We start from the raw sequence: 17,679 nt of genomic DNA on the forward strand, positions 1-17,679 counted from the left end.
TCTCCTGTAGTCGTCCGCAAATAGAGAAATGTAGTTCTTAACTTCGAGGAGTTGTTTTTGCTTTATTCTGCCATAAATTCAATCTTTTTTTGATCTAATCATTTTATTTTTGAATATTAAAAATTACTGATACTGCCTCATAACCATAGAGACAGTTTTCACGACCCAGTTGTGAGTCTATGGAGTAATGGGCCAGTCTTGTCGCATTGCGGCATGCACATATTCCGTGTTTCACAGTGCGAGAAACCCAGTGTACCCAGCCGGCTTATTAGCATAATGTGGTATCACTTGTAGATCGCGTCCCCGCTCGCCTCGTCTGTCTGTCTACGGGATGTCCCTGCATTTATCATGTCTAGCATGTTTGTTTGTTTCACAGTCCGGTTGGCCTTTAAACACCGTGTTTGTGTTTGTCGCTATTGTTGGCGCCCGCATCAAGCCTGAAGCACAACTTGCACCCGCCACGAACGCATCCTCATGTTTTCATCTCTGATGTCGAGTGTATAATTTTATAAATTAAGCTTATAGGCCCAACAAAGTCCATATTTAATTTACATAATTCATAATCACTGTTTTAAACTTTTCCAGCCTTCCAGCACGCTTAGACCGGGATCGTATTCATTTTACCTTGAACCATCATATTATTGACCGTAATCTTTCTTCTATCAGTCCTATTATCTCAAGGCTTAAAAGTTAAAGTTTACAGTTTGATCATGCACTCAGCCGGTTAGTTCTTCCTACCTCCAAGGTTTGATTAATTTTGTATCATTTCGCATGTGCAATTACTTTTTTTCTCTCGTAATATATTTATATTAGGCTAAACGTATAAGCTTGCAGATACATCAAGTTGAGTTCTGACGCGTCAGGCGTTCACTGAGTGTCACTCGGTCTGTTAAAAGCACAGACAAGTAAAGAAACTTATCTCTGGTAAAAGTCATAATGTCACTAATCAAAAATTCAAAATGTAACTAGTTTTAAATGTATATGTATAAACCCGTTGCGATATATTCTCTCCCCTACCTCTACCAACAAATTGTTGACTGTTGTATTCACTTTGATGAACACTATGAACTCGTGTTCCTTATCCAAAAATAATGTTTTCGGAGTTTTTTGCTCGAAATGGAGACTTTTTACATGTAACGGATCATGTTATTTAAACAGCCATGAAAGGTTTGCGCTGCATTCCAGCTACATGCGATTACTATGATTTTTTTTTGTGAGTAACAAACTTTTCATTTTTTTAAACTTTTCATTTTTTTTGTGACTAACAGGCTGAGTGCATGATCCGAACTGTAACGAATGACGCATTATTTATCATTTAAACGATTTACGCCACCAAGTCTCTTACTGTAAAAGAAGAAAAAAAATTACCAGAAGATGATTTGAAACTGGTCTCTAGGCATAGACGCATGGATAGGTCATCGATGCCACAAAATTTGTATTTTGTTGTACCTTCACTTCGGGTTTCACTGACGGTCTAAGAAAATTGTACTCTGAAGTTCATCGTTGAGGGCGTTTTCATGAACCAAGTGACAACGAGACAGGGGATAATTAAGAAGCAATTTCTTTACTTTGATTGCTTTTACTTACGTTATTTTACTTTACGGCCCTTAATTGGCGGGAAATCTACAACATCACCTCCTTACGGAGTCATTACTAACTGTAGACCGAGGATAAATTTGGTTGAAATTACATCGAAATCACATATGCTCCCCGGGATCGAGTTGAGCCTGTATAAAGGGCCGTTGTGTTGTTTTAGGCCCACACTAGATGCAGTATTGGAAACTAACATTATTATTATTATTATTGTTATTATTATTATTATTATTATAAGTTTTTAACTGTTGGTCCCATATTAAAACGCGAGCCTCTCCTGAGTAACAACCAACTCGAAGTTCTAGCTGAGCAATAGTACCTTGAAATGGATCTATCTCCATTTGTATAGTATATTTCACATTCCCTCATAACTGTAAGACAATCCAAATTCCTGAAATTAATGATAACCAAAACATTTCACCACGGACATTCTATATTACCTTTGTCTACCGCTCATTTTTGACAAATTGTTTTCCAAGTCTTGTGGTATTCCGTGGATAAAATTTAAAGACAGTCTTTTACTGTGGCATACAACCAAACAAGTAGAAGACCTAAAAAGTAACTATGCACTGACCAGAGGTAGATGTGTATCTATCTATCTATTCATGGAATTACACCGAAACGACACTGAGAAAGAGGACCAAGGGCCTAGGGAAAGATTCTTTCAGTTCATTCCACGAACATACACGCGCGCACGCACGCACACACACACATACACGTCAAATTGTAGATCACATGCTCGCTCGCTACAGTACTCTGTGTCAAGGCGGCTGAATGGAGTTTGTGTCGAAGCTTTACGATGTACTAGTACGTGTATTTTTAAACAAAATCAGCCAGTGCAGAGGTACTGCGCAGACCTTCACGTCAAGTTGGTGGCGCTCTACATTTTCCATGTAATAACTTTCAAATATATGCTGATACCACGGATAGGAACGAAATATAATTTGTATAAAAGTAAAACCGAGGTAAAAAAAAGTATCTACTGTCCAAACGAAATAAGGAAAGTGTCACTTTGCAAAATAACCCCTATCTTTCAAAAATCTAAAGTCCCCATATGCATACTTCCAATATTTATGTGAGAAATTTGTACAGGTAGGCTTAGTTTGCCAAAGTGATATTACAATTACGTTGATGACTAGCTCTAACAGAGGGCTCAAGGCACCAGCTTTTCATTAATACATTTGGCCAGTAGACATGCATGGGTTAATAATCACACACAATGCCCTATTCCCGGGTCTGTGATACAGCGATATAAGGCCAAATAAAAACAGTTGTTTGGTTCCGGTTACGGTTACCCGACCCCACCTAGTTTTTCACGCCGACCCTACATGCGCCATGCCTTTTTTTTAGGTATTCGAGAAAAATAATCATAAAATCGCGAAAATCGTGGTCTCGGAAAAAGTAGTGCATGCGGAAACTGACATCAACTTAAAATGACAATATAAAACTATTCTTCCAATCTGTAATGGCTGTACATCTGATAGGAAGAAATAAACAACACAGAGACCATTTGGAAAACATGCACTGGGCACATAATCAAAAATATAAAATAAAATAAAAAATCTACCTACCCCATCTATTTTAAAACTGAATAATCAGAACCACATTTTTTTTACGCCTAATAGTAAACCAGGGAAAGGGCCTGTGACATGGTTCCTCGCACTTTTCAGTGCACATCAATCACAAATCACATTAGATTTTTGCCTTGAATAGTGCTAATTTGCTTCTACTATTAAACATGAACGTTGAGCCAACCCATTTAGCCAATTGTTGGGTCAAATCACTATTGACAAAATCTCAGATTGTCTTCTTGACTGATCCAATAATTTTCTCTTGAAAAGATAGGTTACTATTTACACTGTGTCTTGGGGACAAGAAGTCACATATACATGCATGTAAGCCAAACTTCACAATATTGTCTCCAGATGTCCAGTAAAGTGTACCCCACCCAGTGTTTGTTTACAGACAGTTGTAATATTCTTACGTATCTTTGATTCCTATGATAAATAAATGACAGCTTTGGTTGAAAGACACGATTTATTCAAAGTATTAAAGTTTCAATATATTGATAACTATCTCATTCACACAAACAAGTCTTCAACACCACAACATTTTTGTATTTTTGCATTCCTATTCAAAGTATTAAAGTTTCAATATATTGACAACTATATCATTCGCACAAACAAGTCTTCAACACCACAACATTTTTGTATTTTTGCATTCCGATTCAAAGTATTAAAGTTTCAATATATTGACAACTATATCATTCGCACAAACAAGTCTTCAACACCACAACATTTTTGTATTTTTGCATACCGATTCAAAGTATTAAAGCTTCAATATATTGACAACTATATCATTCGCACAGACAAGTCTTCAACACCACAACATTTTTGTATTTTTGCATTCCTATTCAAAGTATTAAAGCTTCAATATATTGACAACTATATCATTCGCACAAACAAGTCTTCAACACCACAACATTTTTGTATTTTTGCATTCCTATTCAAAGTATTAAAGTTTCAATATATTGACAACTATATCATTCGCACAAACAAGTCTTCAACACCACGACATTTTTGTATTTTTGCATTCCGATTCAAAGTATTAAAGTTTCAATATATTGACAACTATATCATTCGCACAAACAAGTCTTCAACACCACATTTTTGTATTCTTGCATTCCTATTCAAAGTATTAAAGTTTCAATATATTGACAACTATATCATTCGCACAAACAAGTCAACACCACAACATTTTTGTATTTTTGCATTCCGATTCAAAGTATTAAAGTTTCAATATATTGACAACTATATCATTCATAACAAGTCTTCAACACCACAACATTTTTGTATTTTTGCATTCCGATTCAAAGTATTAAAGTTTCAATATATTGACAACTATATCATTCGCACAGACAAGTCTTCAACACCACAACATTTTTGTATAACATAGGGAAAGTTTATTGCAATCATACAACTATTAAAAAATCAAACTACTGAGATGAGACAATTACACTACATACAATAACGACCACATGATAAATTAAAGCTACAGACTATTAACTAGACTAACTTAAACATTTAGTTGAATTTCACTCATTAACATGTGCATGTACCCTGATCTCATCACTTCACATGGCATTCCTCTCCTATGGTTATTTGCATAGCCTGTTTGAAGTACTTTCCCATCCTATCCCATTCACAATCCTTCCAAGATGATACAGATGCCGGGTACTATCCAATTAATAGACCTGTACAACAGATCAAATCAAACTTTTCTACAAACGACTATGTTCTACACATAGTACTGAAATACAACGTACATATAAGATTGAGATGGATGGATGTGAGATTGTTTTAACAGGATTTATTTGTTACTTACAAAATATCTGGCACAAAATAAAAGAATATCTGTTCTCTTTTCAGTGTGTGAAGTCACCTTATTATATGACAACAACTGTGAGCGTTCTTCCTAAAGACAGACTTGAAATAGTGAAGATTCACTGAAAAATTCCAATGCCTTAGTCGTTCCATTTTACAATCCATTTGTTATCACTTTACTACTAACAGTCTAAGATTTATACAAGTTTTACAAAAACAACCATGGTGGTGGGGAAAAACTAACGACTATGCACACAAAAAAACGATTGTTGGTTACTACTGAATTCTTTACCTTACTAATATTATTACAAAACAACCTCTATCCTAGATCAAGAATTTCTAGTCAAAAATACGCATTTAGTAATTTCTCAAATTCTCCAAGGTGGACGTGCATCTGCCGGGCTCTTAGAAACCGTGGAGCTTGAGTTGCCCCTTCTTGCAGATTCCAACCCTCAGCAGGAACTCATAAATGTGCTGACGTTGATCTCCTTGCAGCTGTATCACCTCGCCGTACTCCGAATGATCAACTACTGTACCATTGCAGGCAAACTCCTGGAAAAATGATGCAATATGGGAGATAGTAAGCATGATGTAACACCTACTTCTTGCCATGGTTCACAATTTTTGTCTCGTTCACAGTAAATTTACATTACAAATCTAAGTCTACATTTGATGTAATTGGTGTCTAACATACATACATACAACTAAGTTTATTCCTGTCATATCATACACATGTTATCATAAACTTGATGAAGTGAAGTTAATTGACCAAAATATACTACAGGAGAAAACAAACATCAACTGTACACAGTGAGAGACATTACTATTTAGGCCGGGTCAAGTCTGACAGGCAGCATTCCTGTAATAACAGGAATTTTGACATCCATGTTGATCGTCTATTTCAAACAATTTCAACTTTCCATTATTCCAAAATTTGGCACGTAATTTTCATGAACGGAGAGAGTATCAATGAAGCCTGGGTGCATTTCTTTAAAACTACTTTCATGAGAAACTGACAATGTCAAACTTACTTTTTTGAAGACCTTCACTAACTTCTTCTTGTCAAAGTCGCCTGATATACCCTGCACAGTTGTAAGAGTCTTCCGACCGTTGCGTTGCTGGATTCTACAAACATGACACAAATAAGATTACCTTACATTATTTTTGCAAATAGTGAAATACTAAAATTGATGTGATGAGGCATGGGCATTAGTGTATACATGCAGAAACTGCACAAAAAAAAAAAAAAAAAAGCTAGGCCTTAACATTCTTAGCTATGTGTATACAGTACAACTGTGCCCTAGTGACATTCAATTCATGTGACCAATGTCGGATCAGAATTACAGTTTTGGTATGAAAAAACGTTGTTTGACAATAAAATGTGGTGAGTAACTATATGTACTCCTAAGTTCTCAAACTACACTAGGACACACTAAGAGGGGATATTAGCTATGGAGAAATATGAGTACTAAAAATCAGAACGTGTAGGTACAAAGACAATGGTTTCGAGATACTATGCAGGAAGACAAGCACACTTTAACAGTTACGGCTGCAAGTACAAACAAGTTAAGAGCTTTGCAAAAACCACTTTACACTTTGACTGGGTAACAAATGAGAAAATAATGGTGTTGTCGGTAAAAGCAAGACCAGCACACCAACTCTACACCCACAATACTGATAATCAGAAACTGAACATGTTAATAAGAGGTCGATTTTATTTACACATCAACGGTACTTAACAGGTTGAAACTGTGATTGTGCAGGTAACAGTGCTTACAAGGTACAGACCCAAAAACAAATTTGATTGGACCTAATATGGCATATTGTGTGTGTAGCTACACAAGTTACCCACAGTTGATTCAATACTGTTCAGGCCAAATTCAAAAATATGATATTAATACTAAGACATTATTACATTTAACAAAACAGTTTTTTAGTAAATATTGCAATTTAGCTAAAAACATACCTTATGTGGATGACCCCCTCTTGTACTCCCTCGTCCTCTCCTTTGGATGCATCAGCAAAGGGATCTGTAGTAAAGAGAGAGAATAAATGAAAACCTATACTATGACAGGACCCCATGATGAGTGCAAGTACCTGGCGGCGGCCACTGGTACTCGGGGTATTTGAACGAGTGCTTGCAGTGTTATCTGCATCCGGACTGTGAGTGAAAGTGCAGAAGAAACACTGCAAGCACGAGTGCAAATATTTTATGTACCCACACTGGAACTTGCGTGGCACGGGGTTGTTATTATTACATACATTTATCTGAAAGGCAAATTTCCCTAAAAATCATAGTGCGATCACACATGAAATAAGACATTTTTCAAAATGTTGGGTTCTGGAGTAATTTAATTGGATTTCTATCACTTTCACTATACACAATTGGCAAGAAAAACCTAGTTAAAACTTGAACAACAACATAACTATTCATTGTTTTATTTGAAGGTGATAACTGAAGACAAAGATGATACAAATTGCTAAAAGAGTGGGAAGACAAAGAATGTCTACTCCTAAGGCTACATTTTGTGCACCTTTTGGGCCCATGAACATTCAAGGAGTTCATGTAATACAAATATTTTGTTCTCATGAACAGAAATGTCATCATTCCAACTGAACCAATAATCTGATACACAATAAATACAAAATGTGACACATGTTTATAACCTCCCAGTATTTATCTCATTATTTTGGAAATTGTTTTTCATGGATTCTTTTTAACTGTATTGCAATTTTTTGGTGTATGAGCTGGTACTCGAAGTAAATCATTATGATTATTATATTAATCAAAATTATTATAGTTTCATTTTAATATTTTTTCTTCTAATTACCATCAGTTAATTTTCATACCATTTGTGCTTAAAAAAGTATAAAATTGATTTTGTTTATGACTATACCATCATTGATATTTATACCTTCTTTCCAATTACAATATTTTTCATGTTCAATACGTTACATATACAAAATATTCTCAGTTCAAAATTTATAACTTGCATGGATATGACATGAACTATGGCTTCTAAATATAATAATTATGTGTTGTTACAGGTCAGAGGAAGATCAAAACAGTAATAGTGAGTACAAACGAGTGTGTTCCCCCCCCCCCTCCCCCATTTGACATGCCTCTACCCACAACAATTTGAAAACATGGCATTTCCCTATCCGGGTTCCCCCATTATGTGGTGACTCACAAGTAAACAAAGATTTCATCATTCTCACCAATAACAAGTTTTGACCTTGCTTAGAAGCATAGTGACTTTACCTTGTTCAATAACTCCTCTACTCTGTTAAATATATTCTAGATGACACCTTTAAATTAACAGTTAAAATATTCATGACCACCATTATTTTGTCATCATCATCATTACTTCTTAGTTTTTTCTGACTGTAAATTGGTATATATTGTCTATTTGTCTCTATTTTTCAAACTCTATTTGCTGTTTTCTTATGTCCATGTCAACTCAAATGTGTTTTGTTGTTTAGTCATTTCATGGTTTCGGTATAATTTGTAAAATTGTTACTATGACTTCAACAAAGAAGAAATTCTAACCATTTTGAGCAGTTTGTACGAGACGTGACTGCATTTCCCGAGAGCTGGGGATCTAAGGGGTCCTGTATTTTCTTGGGTCTATATTAGAATGAAAGAATCAGTTGCCTTGTAGAGCTAGTGAAAAATGTTGGTCCAGAATATAAATGAACAATTCCGTGTAACTGTAATCATTTGGCTCCGGTTATAAAATAACACAAATGCGATGACCCAGAATTGAAACATGCCTCTTTTAATCCTTTCGGATATTGTGTGCGGGTGTCATGTTAAAAAATATCAATAAGGGAACAGCCTTGTTTTCAATACAATAACAGGAAACAGAAAGTGAGCCCAACTTATGATGACGATGAGTAATGTAGTCACACGGAAGATATGACTTAATCACGCGTCAAAATGTATTACAAACTCAGTTGAATGGCTGGCTTCCTCATTCCACTCTCCCGTTTTCGGCCGGAGATTATCACGAAAAAAAGAGGTCAATTTAGGTAACTCTTCGCTGTAACATTTTACAGGATATGTGATAGTACACATCGGTTGATGGCAATAATGTGTTACGCGAAAATGAGAGACAGATCATTGACGCAAACGGTACACGACGTTTTCAGCTTGCATGTAATAAATCCGTTTTTTGTTGACCGCGTTTATATATCGTTCTTTATATAAACATTGCGACACGTACGTATCAAAACGACTTTTTGGGGGCACACACGACGACTGAGAAACTAGGAGTTTCGTGCTACATTACTTCAGAAGGTCATGAATAACCAAACGTGAAAAATGAAGAGGAATAGTCCGTAAAGATGAACTATAAAATGAATATCTGTAAGGGCGTACCCTCCTTTTGTATTATTAAAACGCAATGGCCGCCATTTTCTGCCCTATAAACCATTGAACTAACATCAGAAAATAGTGAAAAAAATCTGCGTACTTACCAAAGGTTTGAAGATTTTGGATCGACATGCGATTGGAGGTAAGCTCTTGCTTCTTTAAAGATAAAAAATAAAGTATGTAGGACGTTAGATTGCGAGGATTACAATGGATAGAACCAGGTAGTTGTGTTTAGCGAATACGATGGAATCACAAGCAATGGCGACTATGGAATGTCTGTGTAGCGGAAATTGCGCAATAATATAAGTGCGTTGAGGGCGCTCATCTCTGACGTAAACGCATTGACGATAGCGACTGCGTCACAATGTCCATTTCTCGAGAAAGATCGTGAATCCTCGTGCCAAGGACACGAGTCACACGACCTTGTTTTGTTTTTTATTGTCACAAAGGTATATGTATTGGTTACATGCCCATTCAAGGCAAGGATGCCACGCCATATATAGGCTACGTCACGAAATCTACAACAATAGAGCTGATACTCCATAAACTTCAAACCGTCATCAAAGTTGGACAACTTTGCAAAGAAAAACTTTATTGAATACATTGTCGTTTATTTTCTATTTGTTTGTTTTTTCGGGAGTGAACGCCACTCAGGAAATCGAAAACAACGACACCACGAAGGAAACAGAGGTCAATTAAAGAAATTTAACCTCTTCCTACATTAAATTGTCATTGAATTGGCCTAAATCATTATGGTATCACTGGTATATCATCATCCACTTGAATCAATTTGTATTAAAAAATGTAATAAAAATAGTATTCATCGTTATAGAATACTTAGTCTAGAACCTATATTTATCGGCGTTCTCTACGGTCGTAACGCGTATAGGAACTAGACTATAGAATACTGAGTTTACTGCAACAATAAACGAGAGACAACAATGGTGTACAGTAGGACAAAACTGATTGGGAACCACGGCGGAAGGCCAAGTTTGTCGACAAAAATTAGCCTTGACATACCGTTGTAAATCTTGAGCACGTAGAGTCCCCGGTAAAGTCATGGTCAAAATAGTTGAACTGATCACAATATTTGTTCGTAAGCACGAAGATTCAAGTTAAATGCCTCGGTCGTGGGGGTGTGTGGGGTGGTATGTGGCTGGGCAATCTGATTAAAATCTGATGTGGTGAATGTGGCTTGATTTCTTTGTTTACCTCTATTTCCTTCGTTTATTGTTATTTGCTTTCGATTTTATTGTTCCTTCCCAATGTGAAGGCTCGGAAACAACAACATCGAAGACAAACGACAATAAACGAATGTAAGGGAGGTAAACAAAGAAATCGAGTCGTACTCACCACATCAGATTCTAATCAGATATTGGATGTTGGGGTTCTTTAAGCACACGCAAGGCGCACCACAAGGACATGCAAACTTGCTTATATGTTTGAGGGCTTTAACGAGCCAAGGATACGAATAATCTAAAAATAACCGTAATCTCTTTACACTGATACTCTCGCTTTATTTCTCTAGAGGGCGCTGAATCTTTCGTGCAGGGCGGCATGCTTTTTATCAGTGTAACCATCCATACAAGCAAGATCCAAGGTCGAGTAATGAAAGTAGCAACGTCATTTATATTCACAATCGTAAACTGACATTCTATATATCCACATATATACAAGCAAGATTCCGAAGAGGAGTGCGAATTTGGGGGGATTCCTGGAGTAATGACTCGAAAAGGCGGGGACGATTACTCACACGGATCCGGAGCCCGCATGTGCTATGTTTGTTGGGATTGGGTGACTCTGGGATAGCCTGTGGACTGACGACTGGGAAAGCCTTGACAGTTCCACAGCAACGTAATATAGAACGTGTAACATAGCCCTATATCACATAGTCCCAAACATGAATAGATCTCTGTAGCACTTGTGTGTGTTTGTGTGTATTTGTCTGTATAACAGAAAATCGATGGGAGCAATTCCCAGCACGCCGGCACAAAAATTGAAAAAAAAATAAATAAAAAAAATCCGATTTTATTTTAATATTTACAGGCAGGCAGACATATTGTGTGGAATAACTTTAATAAAAAGTAAAATCATACACATATCGGAAGCACACATAAATCCGCAAAGGTTGAAACGATGAATATAAGTTATCCGATTGTAAAATCAGGGTACATTCACTTCGATCGGTACTAAGTTCAGATTTCTTACAATTGGCAATGATGTCTCGGTGCGGCCAATGCATCCCTGAGGGCTACGTAGTCTGACTTGGTATATTCCGAATCAAAGTCGTATCCGATCACGTGAGCCTGGCCAATCAACCAATCAAAGTCCCTGCATGACATGTATGCCTCCATTAAAAGTGAAAAGAAACCTAGAAATGAATTCAAATAAGATTAAGAGGATTAAGAAGTGTTCAAAATGTTCTGAAACTTAAAAAATATTACAAAATAGCTTAGCTTCATAATTTGAAAATGGGCTCACAAAAATGACAAAATAAATACTTAGAGACATGCCTCCCCCAAGAATAAGTTGCACGTCATTTCATAAAGCAAAACATTAGACACCTTGACTTAATTGTCAGTGAATGGTTTTGTCTGCTTCTGACCTGCTCGAGAGAGAAGAAAATTTATATCGAAGCCTGCCACCCTGTGGTCGGAAGATGAACATTGGCTAGTTCTGCAAAGAAAGGTCCACCGCCGCTGGTGGCGCAATGTTATCTTGCATGTGACATGACGAACACCGAGTCTGCACAACTTGCTGTCCTTGCAGAACCATCGTTTTGTCCTATAAACGGACTTATAATGTTGCACTACTCTTTCTTGTAATGAATAACATTCAAATAAAGAAAAACGACTTGCCTAAAATAAAAATAAAAAACGTCTCGCCTAAAATTTAAAAAAAATAAATTGACAACTAATTTTCTTGACTGACAAACATACCGGTACGATAGCCGATTGTACAGTGCATCAGCACGGGTCCGTGTTGTCGTGCAATGTCCACCAATCGGTCTTTGTTAGCATGGAATATTTCTACACACTCTTGGCCACAAGGATAAGCTGGAAATTGATGTAATATGTAATATGTAATATTTAATATTTAATATGTCATTTTCCAGTGTAGCCTGTTTATGGTGCTGAATGATTGACTGCGATAACACTACTAGTACTAGTACTGACTCCGGACTTTACGGTAGTCAGTCAGTCAGTCAGTCAGTCAGTCAGTCAGTCAGTCAGTGTTATGTGGTTATTTTCTTGCTTGATAGGCAAAATATGATATTTAATTTTGGAACTTGTTCACTTCCTTCAAATGATAATAGTCTGCTTTTACATTCTGTGCCCGAGTGTAACACAAAGCAAGGAAGTATCATAATGCCATGCACAAAGTATGCGATCGTGCGTTCTCTCTCGACCAACTCTATCTGCTCATGTGGGACAGCCGATCACATGAATCTGTTTCCTAGTCTGTAAGGTACGCCGTGATGGGGCGCCCTCACACATCGGTCAACCCCTACCACGTCTGTATCGAACTGTATTCTCCCTAGCGTTTCCAACCAGAACTGGTTGCGGCCAATCACAGGCATGTTTCCAAAACCTTTATTTTATAACCTTCGATTTACGATCTTTCTTGTTCATTACACATTTCGTATTGGATTTTTGCGTGGTACAAATTGATTGATTGACTGACTGACTGACTGACTGACTGACTGACTGACTGACTGACTGACTAACTGATTGACTGATTGATTTAATAAATCAAGAATCAAAATTTGAATTGAACATTTTTGTCACTTTCATTAACACGATTTATTTAATTTACTACGTGTTACACTTTCTATGTACACTTCATTCAGAGAATAAAGCTCTGGACTAAAGAAAGTTACAATTGTCATAGATTCACGCGGAATGCATGTAACCCGTACTGCGGTAAGCAAAGTTTAAAGATAAAAGGAGGAGGCGATACCCTAGGCAATGGGGGGGGGGCGGCGCAAATGACCACTACTGTCCGATTCGACGTGAAATAGTACAGTATAAGTGAAATTGAGCCCCCTTATTTATTTAATAGTCAAGATGGACTAACAGATTTGCCGCAGAGGGCGCTCATGGTAAACATTACATAAGCCTCTGGGAGTGGTTTACATCTCAGACAACTGAGTTTACACTGAGGAGTGTATACGTCTTTCTGTCAGTTAGATCAGAGACCTGGCTATCCGGCTTGACAATTTAGTGTCAGTGTGTTGTGTCAGAGAGGAAAGTTTCTGGATTGTCAGTCTGTCACATGTAGTGTAAACTAGATTTGGAGAAAATGGACCAATGGCAAACGAAACAAGACGTAAGGGTCAATATTATTGTTTATGTAAGGCGATGTTCAAAAATAACCAGAAATATCTATTTATAGTGCTTTACATCAATTATGTAAAAGAGGTCAATACTCAATACTCACGAGCCGAAATATGATAATATCTTATACCAGCTTCTTCGAATGCACTTCTCTCTATCTCTTCATTATATCCAACCTTGTCACCGAATTCTTCATCATTTTGAAGTTCAACTGTCCATGGTGATCCCGGGTAGATGTAATCTGTCGTTTTATTTGGATCTTTTTGTGTTTCTAATAACCGCAGGATGAACTGTCTTTCACCCTTGAAGTATGTTTCTGTGCCATCTGGTATATTTATCAGAGTGACTTCTTCCTGCGAAGGTGTATCGGAGTCGGGTAGCGTCAGTCCCCGTCGCATGTTAACAACTGCTTTAAAACCGGCTTCTCTAATACGTGGAATGTGACTTCTCCAGATTTGCCCTGCATCGAAGAAAGTTGATGAAACGTACTTGGCTGGCCAATACTTTTTCCAATCAGGTAAGTCACCTGATGGTTTGGCAGCTTTCTCATCCAACCTTTGTCCTGTGATGGTAGAAACCAATGACGTGACCCGATCGTCCGTTTCATACTCGTGACCCATTGCCCTGCCAAGTCTGAAAATGTGATTCGCAGTGTCTTTTCCTGATGGCGTTTCCGTTTTTGACACGTGAATTAAGACAGTGAGAGTTGAAACATAGGTATCGTTACAGAAAACTAGAATTGGTTTGGGTAGCCCCTTAGTTACTGCACTAAATTCTTTAAGTGCATCAACCGTCCACCAATCAAGGTCAGTGGGTGTTGCATGGAATTTGACCCCTAATACCTTCTCTGCCAAGTGTCTGGACTCTCCCGTGCCTGGCAAATATTCTTCACCAAACCGACCCGATGTATCGGTATTTATGAGAGAAACGATCGACTTGAAGCCTGTCTCCGCTGCATATTTCATCTGCCGGGTTGATAATCGCCCCGCTGTGTAAAATTCGCGTGTCACACGTTTCGTCCACCATACTTTACGTGGATAAAACGGAGTAGGAAACTGTGCTGAAACAATAGACAATATAATGGTACCACAAAGTACTTTAACAACTATATCCACGTGTGTCATGTCTTCAATTCTTTTGGCAGTTAATACAGTACCACGCTTTCTTTTCAAGTGATATTACACAGTCAAAAGTTCTAGATATTGTAATGGCTATGAGCCTCGACGTGCATATGGTACACTCTACAATGTCATGCTCCAGGTCATGTTTCGACCGAAGAGACGTGCGCCCTCATACGTTCAAAGAGCGGCGTTTACTCGGCCGGACCCACCATGCGCTGATCGTACAAAACACTAGAGTCCTTCCACAGTAAGTAGTCGCATTTTATCCAGCTGTATACCAGAATAGGCTGCCGAGTATAAAGTTTGTCCCCAACAGCCGTAGCATCATCAAATTTGTAATCAAAGTAGAATGACCTCAACCATTGCTAGAGGTCAAATTGGTGTCAAAGTTCATAACATGACAGCTCTCACGAGTTCCGGGTCCAAACTGCAGAAAGAACGGGCGGAAATAAAACGGATGTTCACCACATTTCTCCGCACGTCTTGTCGTGGTTGGGCGAAAACAATCACAATCATGGCTACTCGTCCAAGTTCAGATATGGCGGCATTTCGTGAGGAGTTTGCGAAAGCCAAACACATCGTTGTTTTAACCGGGGCAGGCGTCAGTGCAGAGAGTGGTATTCCGACGTTTCGCGGAGCTGGTGGTTACTGGAGGCGATGGAAAGCACAGGAGTTAGCCACACCTGAAGCCTTTGGCAGAAATCCGTCTCTAGTATGGGAATTTTACAGTTATAGGCGTGAAGTAGTTCTCACAAAGAAACCGAACCCTGCGCACGAAGCGATCGCCGAGTGTCAAGAACGTCTTGAAAAACAAGGCCGCAAGGTAGTAGTGATAACACAGAACATAGATCAGTTACATCAACGGGCTGGAGCCAGTGACGTACTCGAACTGCATGGCACCCTGTTTAAAGTTCGTTGTCTTGCGTGTGGCGTAGTTCGAGAGGATAGAAACAGCCCGATCGTCCCAGCACTCGCCGGTAAAGGAGCCCCCGACCCTGAAGCAGAAGATGCCAGAATACCGGAGAAAGATCTCCCCAGATGTAAAGAGGCAGGCTGTGATTCCATGGTTAGACCTCACGTCGTCTGGTTTGGAGAGGGTTTAGATCACGATGTATTGTCAAAGGCCCACGAAGAGCTTGAAAAGTGCGATCTGTGTCTTGTTGTCGGAACGTCTGCTATTGTGTATCCAGCCGCCATGTTTGCACCGATGGTCGCTCAACGTGGTGTAACCGTTGCAGAATTTAACATTGAGGAAACACAGGCAACCACCGAGTTTGGATATCATTTTAGCGGACCTGCAGGAGAAAATGTACCCGCCGCTCTTGCACCACACCCAACCGAAAAACTTAATTAATTAGCGTACTCGTGCACTGTATGGTATCGACTTGCATCACGCCACCCGGTGTCCACGTTCTTGCTCAAGGAGTGCAACCATATGTATATATATACATTTTGTAATTTATATTGACTAATTCAAATAACTGTACTGTTGCCCAAAGTAAAAATAACTTTTCAGGAACGAATAATGCGATTTCATTGCACATCAATGGAAGATAAACACATTTTCAAGGAATGTATATTAACTTTTGTAAAATGATGTACGTATTTTTGAAAAGACTAGGCAAAATAAGATAGGTGAAACGACACAACATATGTGGGGACGTTTCCTTTGTTTGGGTTTGATTTGAGAGAGACGGAGCCTACAAATGGCAGATGTGGAGTGTCAAGGACAAAAAGACAAATATCACGAAATATAATGTACTTGGGAAGAATGAAATAATCAGTCGTGTTTTGTATATCTATACCAACTAAATGTCAAGTGTATTTGCAAAGGCGTATCAAACTGTAATGTCAAGCGCGAAAAGCCTTTCCCCATAACTCATGGCCTCTGCGACATACCTTTGTTTGTATATATGTATGCCTGGCTGATTTCGTCCCAGTGATTTCTACAAGGCGCTCAGATAACCCTCAGCTAATCCCGAAGGAAGGGGAGAGAGAGAGAGAGAGAGAGAGAGAGAGAGAGAGAGAGAGAGAGAGAGAGAGAGAGAGAGAGAGAGAGAGAGAGAGAGAGAGAGACAGACAGACAGACAGACAGACAGACAGACAGACAGACAGACAGACAGACAGACAGACAGACAGACAGACAGACAGACCAAGAGAGACAGACCAAGAGAGACAGACCAAGAGAGACAGATAGTCATAGATGGAGACAGAGATAGACACAGACATACATACATACATACATACATACATACATACATACATACATACATACATACATACATACATACATACATACATATGGAACTTGTAAGTCAGTCCGTATAATTGATGTAAAATCCGACGTTTCGAATAACAATTCTTTTTCAAGGTATTATCAGCGAGCATAAGACATGTTAGGTAAACACCTGAACACATCTGAATGTTATGGAACAGAACGACAACCGTGCGTGATTAACGGTTATACGTGTGAAAAGTTCTAATATTCGGACGCACCAAATATAACCCAATAGAACACGCCTGAAATAAAAAAAAAACTGATTTGACTGGGAATGACGAGAATAATCTATTAATTACAAGGGGTTCCAGCGTTCCGAGACGGAAAATGATTTCCTCTTCTTCCTTTAACCTCAATACTTTCTCATCGCCAGAAACCTTACAAATTCCTGAAATAGACATATCTGATACACTGTGATCGTTGGTAATAAAATGCATATACGGGATAGTTACGATTCTTTTGTCTGGTCAGGCGGAGATGTTCCACAACACGATCACCAAGACGACGTACAGTCGAACCTGACATGTAATGCAATACACTACATTAGTACTAATACAAGTAAATCTACTCGTAACAGGCACACTGTTCTTAG

At 38.3% G+C, this 17,679-nt stretch overlaps 3 protein-coding genes across 3 annotated transcripts; 1 reads left to right on the plus strand and 2 right to left on the minus strand.

Moving 5' to 3' along the window:
• Positions 1-4,532: 4,532 nt before the first annotated feature.
• Positions 4,533-9,637, minus strand: LOC144450900 (eukaryotic translation initiation factor 1b-like). Its single transcript, XM_078141651.1, has 4 exons — positions 9,456-9,637; positions 6,943-7,006; positions 6,008-6,101; positions 4,533-5,528 (listed from the first exon to the last, which is right to left on the minus strand). The coding sequence occupies exons 1-4, from the start codon at positions 9,481-9,483 to the stop codon at positions 5,382-5,384; spliced, it is 333 nt and encodes a 110-aa protein (XP_077997777.1). The 5' UTR covers positions 9,484-9,637; the 3' UTR covers positions 4,533-5,381.
• A 1,866-nt stretch (positions 9,638-11,503) lies between these two features.
• Positions 11,504-15,732, minus strand: LOC144450696 (uncharacterized). The gene is made up of 3 exons (XM_078141358.1): positions 13,792-15,732; positions 12,291-12,407; positions 11,504-11,722 (listed from the first exon to the last, which is right to left on the minus strand). Exons 1-3 carry the CDS (start codon positions 14,810-14,812, stop codon positions 11,556-11,558), a joined length of 1,305 nt encoding a protein of 434 aa, XP_077997484.1. The 5' UTR covers positions 14,813-15,732; the 3' UTR covers positions 11,504-11,555.
• On the plus strand, positions 15,073-16,572 carry LOC144450697 (NAD-dependent protein deacylase sirtuin-5, mitochondrial-like). The gene has a single exon (XM_078141359.1). The coding sequence runs from the start codon at positions 15,159-15,161 to the stop codon at positions 16,161-16,163; it is 1,005 nt and encodes a 334-aa protein (XP_077997485.1). The 5' UTR covers positions 15,073-15,158; the 3' UTR covers positions 16,164-16,572.
• The last annotated feature ends 1,107 nt before the right edge of the window (positions 16,573-17,679 follow it).

This window comes from Glandiceps talaboti, chromosome 20, assembly GCF_964340395.1.
Source record: "Glandiceps talaboti chromosome 20, keGlaTala1.1, whole genome shotgun sequence".
Taxonomy (NCBI): domain Eukaryota; kingdom Metazoa; phylum Hemichordata; class Enteropneusta; family Spengelidae; genus Glandiceps; species Glandiceps talaboti.